The sequence below is a fragment of the Panthera leo genome, chromosome A3 (assembly GCF_018350215.1).
Source record: "Panthera leo isolate Ple1 chromosome A3, P.leo_Ple1_pat1.1, whole genome shotgun sequence".
In the NCBI taxonomy this organism is placed as follows: domain Eukaryota; kingdom Metazoa; phylum Chordata; class Mammalia; order Carnivora; family Felidae; genus Panthera; species Panthera leo.
The window spans coordinates 133,626,544-133,642,419 of NC_056681.1; the positions used below are offsets into that span (position 1 = coordinate 133,626,544).

The 15,876-nt window shown below is 39.1% G+C and overlaps 1 protein-coding gene across 6 annotated transcripts in view; it reads left to right on the forward strand.

Moving 5' to 3' along the window:
* Positions 1–14,561, forward strand: part of KIDINS220 (kinase D interacting substrate 220) — a 95,239-nt gene extending 80,678 nt beyond the window's left edge. For 4 of the 6 annotated variants that reach the window (XM_042933730.1, XM_042933732.1, XM_042933731.1 and 1 more), the window contains 4 exons: positions 5,214–5,345; positions 7,585–7,683; positions 8,686–8,922; positions 11,550–14,561. In XM_042933730.1, the coding sequence (XP_042789664.1) occupies positions 5,214–5,345; positions 7,585–7,683; positions 8,686–8,922; positions 11,550–12,812 (1,731 nt within the window). In that variant the 3' untranslated portion in view covers positions 12,813–14,561. Of the gene's footprint in view, positions 1–552; positions 586–5,213; positions 5,346–7,584; positions 7,684–8,685; positions 8,923–11,549 lie in introns of all 6 variants that reach the window. The other 2 variants (XM_042933728.1, XM_042933729.1) reach the window with 1 other exon arrangement.
* The last annotated feature ends 1,315 nt before the right edge of the window (positions 14,562–15,876 follow it).

Here is a 15,876-nt window from a genome sequence, read left to right on the forward strand (position 1 = left end):
TTCAAATGGTATTTTAGTGCATCGATCATGTGCCAGATGCCCAGTGAAACAAACCCCAAATCTGAAAAGTAGATTTCTGAACATTAAGCATAGTGTGGCTAGGTAATATTTCATTTTATGAGGTGCTCACGTGAATTCCAAGTGCTTAAATCTTATTAGTAAAGTGGTTCTCTCCAGTTGCAGTTTTTAATTAGAATATCTAAATATTAATTTTATACTGGTAGGTGGTAGGAATATTGACTTTTCACAGCAAATTTTATTTACCTGGTTCTCCTGTTGAATGTATGGCCCATGATTTATTCTTTTAATAGAAAGACTATATGTTCTGAGAGTACAGTTTTAATGTTACCAAGAGCATGTGAATGACATCACACTAACCTGTGTGTGTGCGTGTGTGCGTGTGTGTGCAACTGCGCATGTATGTTCCTTGCCTGGTGCTGCTGCAGAGGTGTCTGAGGGGTGACAAGCGTGCTGCCTGTGTTTATTACATGTGCCTATTTGATGTTTTACTTAAGCTCGTGTCCTTCATTCTGTTTTATTCCTTCCTTAAAGCCGTGTGACTCTGGGTTTAACAAACAAAGACAGGTACAGAAACTTTCAGTGAAATCTTCTTACTCACTTTTCTTATTAGACTATTAGAAGCAACCATTGGCACCCTCACGCTGGGCTGTTGATACATCTGTGCTTATTTCAGTGCCCGAGTTTATTTTAATAGCCGCTTTTAGCCTTGGCATGGCACTCATTCTGGCTAATCACTTCTAAGCTTATTTAATAAATTTACCAAAACGATAGTGTTTCAGAGTGTAGTTTTAATCTACTTACAATATAAGATAATATAGTTGCATCAAGGCAATTTCAGTCTGTTTTGTTAGCTTTACTTTTCCCTAAAGAAATTCTGACTTGTGTGCATTTTGAAGTTTATATTTAACAGTTTAAACAAACTAACATCTTTTGTATTCAAATATCTGCATTAGAAAATTTTTAAAAATAAATTGTGATATATGTTGAAATGATCTGTTCTAGAGTGATAGCTGATATATTTCAAATAAGAATGCATGATAAACTTTAGAATATTACCATTCTGTATTTTGTCAAAGTAATATAATTAGTTTTCTATTAATTTACCTGTTGAATTATTAAGTACTCTTTTTCCTTATCACTTTGGTACTCTTTGTCCTTTTATGAGGTTTCCATCCAAAAATCATTATTTTGATTACTAAGACTCATTTGGTTTCAAAATAATTGTATTATATGTGATTATTTTAAATGTATGTTTATCTATTTTGAGAGAGAGTACATATGCCTGTACCTGTGCGGCGGGGAGGGTCAGAGAGAGAGGGAAAGAGAGAATCTCAAGCAGGCTCCGCACCGTTAGCATGGAGCCCCACATGGGGCTCGATCTCACAAACCTGTGAGATCACGACCTGAGCGGAAATTAAGGGTTGGATCCTTAACTGACTGAGCACCCACATGCCCCTATATGTGATTATTTTAGAAAAGACCTGGCAGGTAATTACCATTTCTCCAATGTAACATATTTTAATTTATTGATAATTTACTCCTCATCTTGAAAAAGTCCTACCTACATATAACCAGGAGTCAGACTCTGGCTTTGGGATCTTATGATCATGTGTGTGTTTATCTTTTCTTATAAAGCTTCTAAAAGTCATTCAGAGAGTATATATTTTCTGCATCATCCCCAGTGATACAGAAATTATGTTTTAAAATAATTGATAAAATGCAAACGTTTTAAAGGTGCATAAAAGTAAAATTATGTGGGACTTTGTTTTTTCGAAGGACAACAGTGGTATCTATCAGCATTGCTCTATCGCTGAGCTCCCAGATTCTCTGTGGAAATAAGATACTCTAAAAGTTTACGTTTCCCCCCGAGCTGACAGAGTTAATTTGTTCCATGTCTATGATACTTTTCCTTTTTAGCATAGTCAGAAATAGAGTTTTTGGGGGATTAAAAAAACCTCTTTACTTTAAAATAATTTTAGACTTAAAGAAAAGGTATAAAAATAGTATTCCCTCCGTGTTAACATCTTTCATGACTGTAGCATACTGTTTAAGAGCAAAAGTTAAAATCGGTACGATACTGTTAACTACCTACAGACTTTGAATTTCACCGGTTTTCCACTAATGTCGTTGTTCTGGCCCAAGAGCCAATCTAGTTGTGTTTGTTTATATTTCTCCTTAGAGTTCTCTGATCTGTGACAGTTCCTTGGTCCTTCCTTGTCTTTCATGACCTTGATTATCGCTTCTGAAGAATACCGGTCAGGTATTTTACAGACTGTCCCCCTATTTGGGTTTGTCAGCTGGAGGTTATATGTCTCTGGTAAGAGACCCACAGGGGTGGTGCCACGCCCTTCTCAGCGCATCCTGTTAGAGGGTCTGTGCTGGGCCGGAGTCTTACTGCTGCTAATGCTAACCTTAATCGCTTGGGTAAGGCGGCCTCTGCCAGGTCTCAACACTGTAAAGTTGTATTTTCCCCTTTTTAACGAATAAATATCTTGGGAGAGATACTTTGATACTCCGCAAATATCCTGTTTCTACTTATACTTTTGCCCGTTAAGTTTAGTACACGTGGATGCATCTTAGATACAACCACTCTTGTTGTGCTGCTTTCTTAATGGTAACTTTCTGTTTCCTTCTTCTACAATTATTGATTCAATTCTATTAGGAAAAGCTGTCTTTTTATTCCTCAATTATCTATTCAGTTACTTATTTTCACTTAATTATTTCACTTACTCAGTTCTTTTATAGCAGTATGGACTCATTCTATACAGAATAAGTTATAATCCATTATGATAATTATTTTGTTGATCAAACTGTGACTTTTGAACCAAGAATATGTAAAGCATAAATGCATCCAGAGACAAGAGACAGGTTGAGGAATAAAAATGTTTGGAAGGCAGCAATGAAGACCATTTAAAAGATGAATATCATTCACCAGTGAAAACAATGAAGTGCCTACGCACGCCGTGACACGGATGAACCTTGAAAACATGATCCTAACTGAAGGAAGCCAGACACAAAGGGTCACACGTTGTGTGGCTCCATTTATATAAAAAGTCCCGGATAGGCAGGTCTAGAGACAGAAAGGTTAGTAGTTGACAGGGGTTGGGAATGGATGTTGAAGGGTGGAGAATGACTGCTAACGGGTACAGGGATTTCTTTTTCGGGATATGAAAATGTCGCAAAATGGATTGTGGTAATGGTTTTACAACTATGCAAGTATACTAAAAACCACTGAATCATCCACTTTTAAAGGGAGAATGGTAGGGTATGTGAATTATATCTCGATAAAGCTGTTTAAAAGGAAAGGAAGATAAAACAAATATGGTTATTAAGAATTCATAAAAAGCATTTTAAATTTCTATAGTAGATACTGGATAATTAGCATGTTGAATATTGGCTATACTCATCCAGGCAGAAAATAGAACTATGTATAGAGATAGGAAAACCAAATTATGGAAATACTAGTGTTTTGCTGTTAGTATTTTTTGAAGCAGTTGTACCTCGGACCGTATAATATATGCATGTTTCAAATTTACATTTAATTAAAAACAAACTCTGAGTAAACATGTTTGGTGCAGTATATTCCAAGTCATTAACTTCCAAACTTTTATGGGTCCGTCTCATACTTGTTAACTTGCAGAGATTCCCTAACTGTCATAAAATTAATACTCCAACTCCCTGTTCAATACGGTCTCATTCCCTAGCTATGTTTATATGTAATAAAGATATATGCTGTGTATATGCTGTTTGTGTGTATGTGCTCTCACATTACAAATAACGTTTAGCAACCGGTTAATAGGCAGTTTTGGCTGTGTTATTGTGTATTTTTGTCCTGATAATGGTAAAAGAGGCAGTAGAACATATGTTTACACATCCTTGAGGATAGGATATTATTAAATTAGATTGAGTGGTATACAGGGCAGATCATTTGAACGTTGTCTTTATCTGCTATACTAGTTGGTTTGTCTTTTCTTTATTGTGGTTATAGTTTCTTTAAATTTTTTTCTTTTTTAAAATTTTTTAAATGTTTATTTACTATCAAGAGACAGAGAGAGAGAGGGACAGAGCATGAGCATAGGAGGGGCAGAGACAGGAGGAGACACAGAATGCGAAGCAGGCTCCAGGCTCTGAGCTGTCAGCACAGAGCCCGACTCGGGGCTTGAACTCTCAAACTGAGAGATCATGACCTGAGCTGAAGTCGGACGCTTAACCGACTGAGCCACCCAGGTGCCCCCTAGTTTCTTTAAATTCTTCAAAAATAGTCCGTTGCAACAAGGGAAATAGGAAGTTGTAAGACCTGATAAGTTAGGGTTCTGGTACAAATCTGCTACTAACTAGCTATTTGTTCTGTGACTTTGAAGTCAAAACTTAACCTGTTTAGACCTCAATGTCCACACCTATCATTGAGGAGATCCATATATAATTGACCACAGGGCAAACACTTCTTTAGTACGTCCCCACATTCAGAAGTTGTTTTTCTTCTAAGTAAGTACTAGAATTATTTATTATTGTGATTTTTCTTTTAAATGAAACCAAATTTTAATGGATTGTATTTACTTTTACCTGTGTTAAGAAGTAATATTTCTGTTTTATATTTACGTGCTTATTGTATAGATTCTTAAAGGGAAGTTTTAAATTCCTTGGATATAAAATCTGATCAAGGTGTGAAAACTTCAGCTCTCATAGACTATCAAGCTAGTATGTAGAGACATTTAAAGCTGTTCAGTATAGGCATTTAAAAAATTATTTCATAGATTTACCTTTTGTATTTTTATAATACAGTCATCTGAATTTTCCCTCTTTGCTCCTTTTTTTTTCTTTCCTTTTTTTTAACCCCCTGTCCTTCCTGTGATTAAGGGCTGTACCCTACTTTTCTGCGGTCAGGCTATAAACATTTGAGAAGTTGGCTTAGGCTTCATTCATGGAATGCTCTATCTTCATAGAAAAGTCGTTTTGATCAGGCTGTATTTGCTAGAATACAGGCCGCTCATTAAAGAAGAACAGTAGCTAAATCTGTTCCCTAATGGCATTTTCCCATACTACACACATTTGTTGTTTTTAACCTTCGTTTGGAAATTTGTTATTAATCGGAGTACTTCATAGTGTAACTTCATGAGAGTTTCTCTGTCATGTGCTACATGCATCTGGCATGAAATGCTATTCACACGTGTATTTTTCCATGGCTTATCTAGGGGTCAGGCCCAGCCTCAGGAGCAGTGGTATCACTGAATTCGATGAATGTGGATGCGGTATGTGAGAAACTGAAGCAAATAGAGGGGCTGGACCAGAGTATGCTGCCTCAGTATTGTGCAACGATCAAAAAGGTGATGTGCACACCGGCCTGCCGACTCGAAGCAGGACTGAGGGTGTGGGGATGGGCTCTGTGGACAATGAACGCTTCAGTTCCAGCAGCTCAAGGATGGATTCTCTGTTGCAGTGGGAAAGCTGCAAATGGAAACGTGATTCTCGCTCTTTTGTATCCTAAAATTGCCCTACTGTTCCTTAGTTTATAGGTGGATAGAAGACAGTAGCTGTATTACAGTGTTATTGTTTTAATTTTTTTTAATGTTTATTTTTAAGAGAGAGAGAGAGAGAGAGAGAAAGAGAGAGAGAGAGACAGCGCACAAGCAGGGGAGGGGCAGAGAGAGAGGGAGACACAGACTCCGAAGCAGGCTTCAGGCTCCGAGCTGTCAGCACAGAGCCTGATGTGGGGTTCGAATGCACAAACTGTGAGATCATGACCTGATTTGAAGTCAGATGCTTAACCAGCTGAGCCACCCAGGTGCCCCACAATGTTATTTTTTAAACGATCGAATATAAGTAAAAATGCCTTGATGAGAAATAGAAAGCTCTGAGGAACTTCACATTTAGATAAACAGTAACTCATGTCTCCAATATGCAACACAGAACATTTAAAGGCTTTTTCTGTTATATTTTCTTTGTATTATTTGTGACTTAATAATTATCAGAGTAAACCACACTTGCTTCATTTTCCCCAAGTTCTCACTTTTATGTGTTAATAGGACTTAGGAGTATGTCCCATTTGATGAACCCTCATAGGTTTGGTGTGCGAGGCTCACATGCATGAGGAAGTTTATTCCTCCTATGTCCTGTTCTTCCTACTCTCCCGGCCACCGCAAAGGTGGACAGTGACGCCTGGGATTCAGGGGAGGCGGCTTCCCACATTGTACAAGCCCGCGTCCCTGTTAGAGTGGATATTTGCACTAAGTTATGCTTTTTCTTTTACTACAGTAGAGTAGAACATTAGTTACAAGCCTCTACTTTAAAGAATGGCATCTAAAAAAGTTTTGTAAAGAACGATGAGCATGTAAAATGAGATACGATTTTACTAATCTTACCTTTAGTCGGAAAGGTTTCAGATAATGTCAGTTTCCTTACAGATCTAGTTAGTGTTGATCCCTGTTTGCAAAAGCATCAAGCATTGCTTTTCCAAGGTACAAACCTGACTCTCTCCTCCGGGCCACTTGGGTAGAGTATCAGGAAAGGATGAGGCCTCCAACTTGAATCATGGGCAATTTTGTTTCCATCTTGACAGCATTTTCTTCCCACTCAGCTCTTTACTGACAGCCCTGGCTTCTGAGGCCCATCTTGGCCCTGGTTTTTTAAGTGCTGCAAACCGCTTTGCATTTCTGCAGCAGGACCTCTGTCGTGGGCTTGCTCTGTGCACTTGTCTTCACAATTAACTTGAGTGAGCAGAGGAGGGGCAGAGAGAGGGAGAGAGGATCCCAAGCAGGCTCTGTACTGTCAGCCCAGAGCCCCATGCTGGGCTCAATCCCACGAACCGTGAGATCACGACCTGAGCTGAGATCAGGAGTCAGACGCTCAAGTGACTGCGTCACCCAGGCGCCCTCATTCTATCGGTTTTAAACGCAAGTACTCCGTAATTTTACCACAGTTAATAAAACCAGGCTTTGTATTTTGTAAAATCAGCCAAGGTACCTATTATTAATAAAGAAAATCTCATCCGTTCTTTGGGGGAAACTAGAATTACAGAGACCCAATGTGATACAGTCATTTTTCGTGAATTCAATAAATTGGGAAATTAGTGGGTGGACATTCTTCATGGCTGAAGTTATCTAACATAGCTGATAAACAAGCTTGTCAGAACTTACCTCACTCAGAACTTAGTCTGTGACTGACACACTAACAAGGACAGATGACGCTGCCCCTCCCAGAAGCTTCGGTTCGTGTTCATATGTTACAAGATAAGAAGAGACGAACTAACAGTTGTGTTTATTGCTCATGACAGGGTGTAGGTAGTTTGGGAAATAGTTGGGAGGGTTAGATCTTGGGTTGGTCCCTGAAGAGTGATTTGTATTACTTGCGTGCTAAGACACTTGGAAAAAATACGGAGTGGTAGATACTGATCAAAGTCAGCTTGTGTATTGTATTATCACATAGGCTAGTAACCTTTTTTAGGTCAGTGTTTTCTAGTCTGTAATGACTTTTTTTAGTGCTAATGGAAAGGTACTTTTTAATCGCTACTGTTTCAGAATATCTCATATTTTCTTTGTTTTTCTACTTGCATTTGTTTTCATTCAGGCAAACATAAATGGCCGTGTGTTAGCTCAGTGTAACATTGATGAGCTGAAGAAAGAGATGAATATGAATTTTGGGGACTGGCATCTTTTTAGAAGCACAGTAAGATACCTTATATTTATGGAATTACTTACAATAGTGTATAAGGCAAGCGCTGATCAGCACTGGCCTAAACTGCTGTTTTTCTGTATTCTCGTAGGCAGAATATCCACAGCAGTGTGTGGTAACCTTTGTCTTTTGGACATTTCACTTGGAAATTTGGGGAAGAGGCAACCTGCCAATTCTCCATGCTTTCACTGACGAAGCCTTTTTTCTTTGACCTGCCTCTAGTCGGGCTCTCTGTGCCTCTAGGCCTCAGCCTCGGTGTCTGGCCTTGCCGGGCCTGCATCGCCCAGTTTTATAGCAAGGATCACGTGAAGTCAGTTTAGAAAGGACTCCCACCCGCGCTATCTGATAGCCTTTGGTACCCGATCAAACCCCTCGTTCCCCATCACCCCCTAGATGATATCTGATCACCCTGGCCTGCCTTTCAGAGAATCCTGTCAAGTTAGTTTGGCCAGAATTCCCTTGGCCTTGATGTTTCCTCTTAGAGATTTTCCACCCACCGACCCCCACCCCACTCCTCGCTTGTCCACACTGCTTTCTGGATTGGGCTCAGTGCTGTCTTGAGCTCTCTTTTCCCCAGTTGCAATAGTTGCTGATTAGAATCTGCTTTCACCATATCAGCTACTCTCTGGCTCTGGTTCTCTTTGACACACTACAGTTGCATTCTGTTTGGTTAGATGTTAACAAAATATAAACTGAATTTTGAACTAAAGTAATAATAACATCAGAGTCAAGTTAAATTTTACACCAAAGTAATAATAACACAGTGGCCAGATTAGCACATGATGTACACGTGACGATTTTGTCACTACTTCTTTTAGTGTAATTGAAGTGAAAGATAGCAGATATAGTTCAAATCCATTAGAAACTCACAAGAAGTCTGCTTTTTCATTTTCATTATAGTAACTTTATAGTGTTTTATTTTTTTAAATAATTTTTAAAGCTTCTAAACTGCGATTTGTCAGTGTGGATATTGATGTTCTTTTTCCTTCCGTTAAGGTACTAGAAATGAGAAGTGCAGAAAACCAAGCGGTCCCCGAAGACTCGCGTTTACTTAGTGAGAACAGCAGCGGCCCGGTTCCCCACGGCGAGTCTGCTCGGCGCTCCTCCCACAACGAACTGCCTCATACTGAGCTCTCCAGTCAGACCCCCTACACACTGAACTTCAGCTTTGAGGAACTGAATACCCTTGGCCTAGACGAAGGTGCCCCACGTCACAGTAATCTAAGTTGGCAGGTATTTATTAAATGTCATTTTTCACATTACTGAAGAAGGAGGGCGGTATTTAATTCACTGAGAATATCTTGGTGCGTTGATGTAGTCATTCGGAAAATACTTAATGAGTACCTCAGTGAACAAGACCGAGGGCTCCCTATTTTCAAGAAACTGTACTTTTCTGAAGGGGACAGTCAGTAAAATAAAGAAAAAATGAGATCATTTTGGAAATGGGTAAGAACTGTTAAAACAGTGCACTAGAGTAACAGCATAGAGAGTGAATGGGAAGCGGGCTACTTTGGTTGGGCTGGTCGATAGAGTTCAGGCTTCACTTGCTATTTTCCTGTGAAAGTCAGTAGTCAGGGGCTAAGATACATCTTTATTGGAAAGTTGCCACATATTACCCCTTTGAACAGCATAATTTGGTTTTCAGTACATATGCCCAGTGTGTAGGGATCCTCATTTTCTTTTATCATCTGAGGTGAGCAAGGGGTGCGTTCCACTTTCTGGTGTTCTTAGCAGAGAGAGGCCAGGTGAGAATCAGGAATAAAGAGGACGGTGAGAGACACTTGAGGTGGAGTGAGGAGAAGATAAGAAAAAGAAACCAGAGGAAAACAGAGCAGGATGCAGAAGAGAGGACAGGCCAGGGAGGAAAAGCAGTAAACAGCCACCACAAGAAACCGTTCTGAGAGGGAGTGAGGGGTATTTAGGAAAAGCGGTACCTGGTAGGTCTGCCATTTTTAAGAGGGTTTGGTTTAGTTTGGTAGTAAACACATTTTGTTGTTGTTGTTGTTGCTGCTGCTGCTGCTGTTACCTTTTAGTATATACCAGGAACCTTTTTCTTTATGTTGGAAAACCATCTTATAATCGGGTACTGACTGAGATAAAAATTCCCTTCTTTTATGAGAAGATGTGTTCACACTTGACCCTTTTGTCCCTGTGTTTCTGCCAACAGTGCTTCCTTTCTTTTCCCTGGAATTCCTTTTAGCATTCCTTAAGAAATCCTCATTCTCTGCTTTTCCATACTTGGCATTTCCTACCGTGACCTGGAAACCCATGGCCTTCCCATTAATGCGGCGGCTCTCAAACTTTGCCATAATCTCAGAGTCGCTTTGCGCTTTTCAAAATCACCCGAGACCCCGAATAGCTTTTGTTTATGTGACTTGTATCTGTCAGTATTTACCATGTTAGAAATAAAAACGGAGAAACTTTAGAAATATTTATGAATTTATTTAAAAATAAACACATTACATGTTAACATAAATAACATTTTCATGAGAAATGACAATATTTCCCAAACAAAGCAAACTTCAGTGAAAATGGGATTGTTTTGCAAATCTCTTTAATGCCTGGCTCAGCAGAAGGCAACCAGACCCCCATATCTGCTTCTGCATTAAACCTCTTGTGGCCTCACGTGTCGTGGAGCCTCTGCAAGGCCCGCTGGACACTGTTGTGGGACCGAGAGTGAGAGACAGCTGGCATCGTCATAGGACGTTCTTTTGGGAATTGTGTAGACCTCATGGATTCCTGAAGCCTTGTGGACACAGTGCACGTGAGAGCGGAGAAGGGTGCTCTCCTTATGGTCTCAATCCACTGGCAGGGGCCCTTCTCAAGGAGATGGGTCATTTTCTCCCTGTGGAAGACTCCTCTCCTTATTTCTGCTTCATGGCTCCAGCCTTTGCTCTTGTCCCTTCTAAGACTTCCTTGATTCTTTTTCTTCAATTTCCCTCCTCTTTTTCCTAATCTGTAGTCTTTAGTCCTGATTTACTAGCTTTTCGGAGATCTAAAGCAATTCTAATCCTAAAACTTCACATTGGAAATCAAACTTTTAAAAATACCTCATTTCTCTGTTTACTAGGATCTGACTGTTGGCCTCATGGCTTCCATTTCTGTTCATTTGGATCCTGTATTTGTCTTTTCTATTGCACTCTATGCTTTAATCCTTTTAAATTATTATTGTTATTGTTTGGTATTTACAGTACATTTTCTTAATTGAAATTTGGCAGTAACTTTATGTCATACAAATTAGGTAAAGGTTCTTTTTTTTTAATTTCAAGGATATTTAGCAAATAATTCTTTTTTTCCTATTAAAAATTTTTTTTAATTCCAGTTAGCTAACATTCAGTGTAATATTAGTTACAGGTGTACAATATAGTGACTCAACACTTTCATACAACACTCGGTGCCCATCAGAGAAAGTTTCTTTTTAAGATACATTGAAGACTTGAGTATTTTGTTCTTGAGATATATGTTAACCCTAATCTTCTTTGTCTTTCCTAAGAGGAATTTTTATGTTATATCAATGAAGGTGATTTTTGCCTTAAATAAAAGTTAAAAGTTTGATGTTCTAAAAACAAATGCTAAGATTATTTGCTAATATAACCTTTAATTATACTTTAGAAGATTAATAATAAACTAATTTTATTAAAATTATATAAGCTTTCTAATAACAGTAAAATTATCCATAAGTTCCCAGCTTTTATTAAACTGTGTTATGTACAATTCTTTTAAAGGAATTTGGTATTTTGAGGACACTAAAAATTCTGCGTGTACATATATATTTCCTAAGTTGATATTTATGCCTTTTTATTTATTTTTTTTTTTTTGCTTACTTGAATTCTTAAATTTATTTTTTTCTGTCTTCACAGTCACAAACTCGCAGAACCCCAAGTCTTTCGAGTCTCAATTCCCAGGATTCCAGTATTGAAATTTCAAAGCTTACTGATAAGGTGCAGGCCGAGTATAGAGATGCCTATAGAGAATATATTGCTCAGATGTCTCAGTTAGAAGGGGGTACAGGTTCTACAACAATTAGTGGCAGATCTTCTCCACATAGCACATATTATCTGGGTCAGAGCTCATCAGGGGGCTCCATTCATTCTAATCTAGAACCAGAAAAAGGGAAGGATAGTGAACCAAAGCAAGATGATGGAAGGAAGTCATTTTTAATGAAGAGGGGAGATGTTATAGATTATTCTTCATCAGGGGTTTCCACCAATGATGCCTCACCCCTGGATCCTATCACTGAAGAAGATGAGAAATCTGACCAGTCTGGCAGTAAGCTTCTCCCAGGCAAAAAGTCCTCAGAAAGGTCAAGTCTCTTCCAGACAGATCTGAAGCTTAAGGGAGGTGGACTGCGCTACCAGAAACTTCCAAGTGATGAAGATGAATCTGGGACAGAAGAATCAGATAATACTCCATTGCTCAAAGATGATAAAGATAAAAAAGTTGAAGGGAAGGTAGAGAGAGTATCAAAGTCTCCAGAACACACTGCAGAGCCGATTAGAACCTTCATTAAAGCGAAAGAATATCTGTCAGATGCTCTCCTTGACAAGAAGGACTCGTCCGATTCAGGAGTCCGATCCAGCGAAAGTTCTCCCAATCACTCTCTTCACAACGAAGGGGCTGATGATTCCCAGCTTGAAAAGGCGAATCTCATCGAGCTTGAAGATGACAGCCACAGTGGAAAACGGGGAATACCGCACAGCTTGAGTGGCCTGCAAGATCCAATCATAGCTCGGATGTCCATTTGTTCCGAAGACAAGAAAAGCCCTTCCGAATGTAGCTTGATAGCCAGCAGCCCTGAAGAAAACTGGCCAGCATGTCAGAAACCCTACAATCTGAACCGAACACCCAGTACTGTCACTCTGAACAACAACAGTGCACCAGCTAACAGATCTAATCAGAGTTTTGATGAAATGGAAGGAATGAGGGAGACTTCCCAAGTCATTCTGAGGCCTGGTTCTAGTTCCAACCCGACTGCTATTCAGAATGAAAACCTAAAAAGCATGACGCATAAGCGAAGCCAGCGTTCAAGTTACACAAGACTCTCCAAGGATTCTTCAGAGCTCCACGCAGTGGCCTCCTCTGATACCACAGGCTTTGGAGAGGAAAGAGAAAGCATTCTTTAAGCAAAACAAGTGAAAGCAGAGTAGTATTCCTGTACCCCTGTGACAAAGTTGACCCGTTTTTATAGTGAGTCCATCCGTGTATGTCATCTTTGTACGTTTCACTCACAAATAATTAACGCATGGGAGGGTCTTTGGTAAAAGAAACATACACTGTACCCCAGAGGAAAGTGTAAGAAAGGGTGGTTCATCACTCACCCTCCACTGTCTTTGTGATTAGAAGCTTAAAAGCCCACCATTGATATTGAACCTTTCATTGGCACACAGCCCCATAAAATTTCTTGTGACAAGATCTAAGTATAGAGTTGGTCGGAAATGTTTTATTAGACACAAAGGGTGTGGTTTGCCAAAGAAAATGAAAGCCAGAGACTCCTTTTCTACAGCATCCCCTCATCACACATTCAAAGGAAGACATGACGTTAGATGAACCAGAAGCAAATTTTGCTTAGAGGGTAAGAGACAAGAATGTATAGGTTATGGAGTAGCCCAGAGACTAAAGGTAAATGCTCTGTAAATTGAGAACCGGTGTTCTATATGATAGATAAATGGTTTAACAAGGGCTTTAAAAATTAATAAGGAGATGATGAACAGTGCTCAAAATGGAGTGACAAGACCTTTATGAGCTCCTAGGAGAGTGGCCTGTGGGGAGGGGCCAGGAACTTCCCTAGGACCTGGACCCTCTCCTCCAAATCCCAGACCTGGCTACAAGCACCATCCACCTGCTTGAGGACTCACGCTGGTCTTTTCTGTGACTCTTCAGTTGTGTGCCCAATTTTTCGTAGCCTGGCGGTGAGAGGGAGAAACATGAATTCTTTCTCTGGAGAATCAGGGAGGCATGGGTAATATAGAGACACTAATAAATATTCATGGAACGAGAGAATGAGGAAATACTTATGTCAGAAAGGTCAGTGTCACTTGACAGATGACAAGGAAATATTTAATTAGGTAAAACTAAATTATTGCCTTCTCTCCAGGCAGAGTGTAGACTAAGTATCTACTTCATCTATTCCTAAATTAGCATGCTAATCCCGGGGAGCAGGGGGAGGACCAGAAGAAAGGATACACTTCTTTAAAAAGTTTAAAAACGTAACAAAGCAAGGGTAAAAGCAGATAAAACCGGTGAGATTTTCCATTTATTGTTAGCGGGGTTAAGAGAATGATCACCTTTAAGTATCGTACAAGAAATGGACCTTGTCATCATGCATTGAGTATTTTTGTTGTTGTTTTAACATAGCTTATTTATGTAGAATTAATTTTGGCAGTATATCCGCAGTCACAGATAAGATCATAGATCGTAGGTGTGCAATTGCCCAAATTTAGTGTTGCATTTGTGATGGTTTTCACTGAATAGATTTTTATTAATATACTGAATAAATTACGTAGTTGACCAGTCACTGCACTAAATAGTTGCTGTTTTGGGGTTTTATTGCCTTGATGTTGAAGTATAACCTAACATTTTCTTAAGGTGTTTATTTTGCATGACTTTAACAAATGTTTTTAACCAGTTTTAAAAAGGCAGGATGTTATTGACATTACATATTGAAATGTTAACATTTTAGTATTAATAGTGCTTATTGGTTTGCAATATTGTATAATTCGTAATTATTTCAGAGGCAACATTTTGTTCTTTTTCCGGTGAGTAAATGCAGCCTAAGATCACTGTAGTACGTTCTTTACGCTGTTTGTGAAGTTACTACTAGAGTGTTAAGTGTACCACTAGATTTAGAAAACAATAAAAAAAATTGCATGTTATTCTGACTCATGAATTTTTATTCACTACAGTGATGATTCACATTTTGATTACAAATGAAAGAGTAATTTGTGTGTCTGTTTTGTCGTATGTGTGTGAAGTTTGTGAAAGGCGTTCAGGTTCATGGAGCAGTCGCACATGTGGCAGACACCTTCTGAGCTCCCCACGAGTCTTCTGGAGAGAGCGGGGCTCCTAGGTCCCTGTGCCTGAACGGTGCTTTACTGAAGCATTGCTGCCCAGTAGCACAACTCTGTACTGTCCGTTTCTGTAGCTGGAAGAAGTAGGTTGTCCAGATCCTGGGAAGATGTCAATTTCATTGTTCTGTGAACATTATGGAAAAGTTTTCTTTTTCATATTCCTAACAGAAATTGACAAACCAGATGGGTTATTGAGTCATACCATCATTCCTTTGAATCTGTGTCTCTGTGTGTGTGTGTGTGTGTGTGTGTGTGTGTGTGTATTTATAAGATACAGCTCAGTCTGATTCTCACAAATGTGAAGCTCTGCTTTAAAGCTGGGTGGAAAATGATAAGAAAATTGGTGTTGTGATCTTGCTCGTCCCTTCGATTCTGCATCATTTAGAGTTTTACCATATTTTATAAACCACTCTACCTTCACTTTAAGCCACAGATAGTTCTGTTCACGTAGCAGAACGTGAAGGCAGACCATTCACCTTGGACGTGTGGAGTGGTATGCAGGGGCATAGCCCTTCCGCAGGAGACTGGAAATGGAAGCAAACTATTGCTTTCTCTCAATATACTTCTTACAGTGCTGAGTGTTTAAGGGTCAGCTCCCAGATTCTGGGAGATTGAAGCGTTTGGAACTGAACCAGCATTTCCAAAATTGACAGGAAAATCTGTTTTTGTGTTCTCTTTTACTTATGTGAGTTTTAGACAGCAGTCAATACTTTTAGTGGACTAGCCAAATAATTTTAGAAATTTATTTGCTAAACTTCTCAACTTGAGAACTCTTTTAGATCATTTGCATGTCGCAGTGCTGCAGTAAAATATATTTGTAATCATGATTTTTTTTTCTTACAAATACTAACCATTAGGAAATATTGTTTGAATGAAATTATTTTTCTGGCTAAAATACTAAATTTAAAAGGTTTTAAGACTTCATAGTTTTTGGTTACACCAGGAATTCTCAGCCTATTTAGAAGTATCTTACAATTTTAAAATCTCTGAATTCCTGGCTCACTCTTGAGGTAATCAACAGACCTACCCAGAAAAGAGAGAACTGGAGAGCACTGTTTCCCTTTACTTTATGGACGAGTGACACTGAGGGAAAAGCGGGTGAGAGGGAAGGTGCGATAAA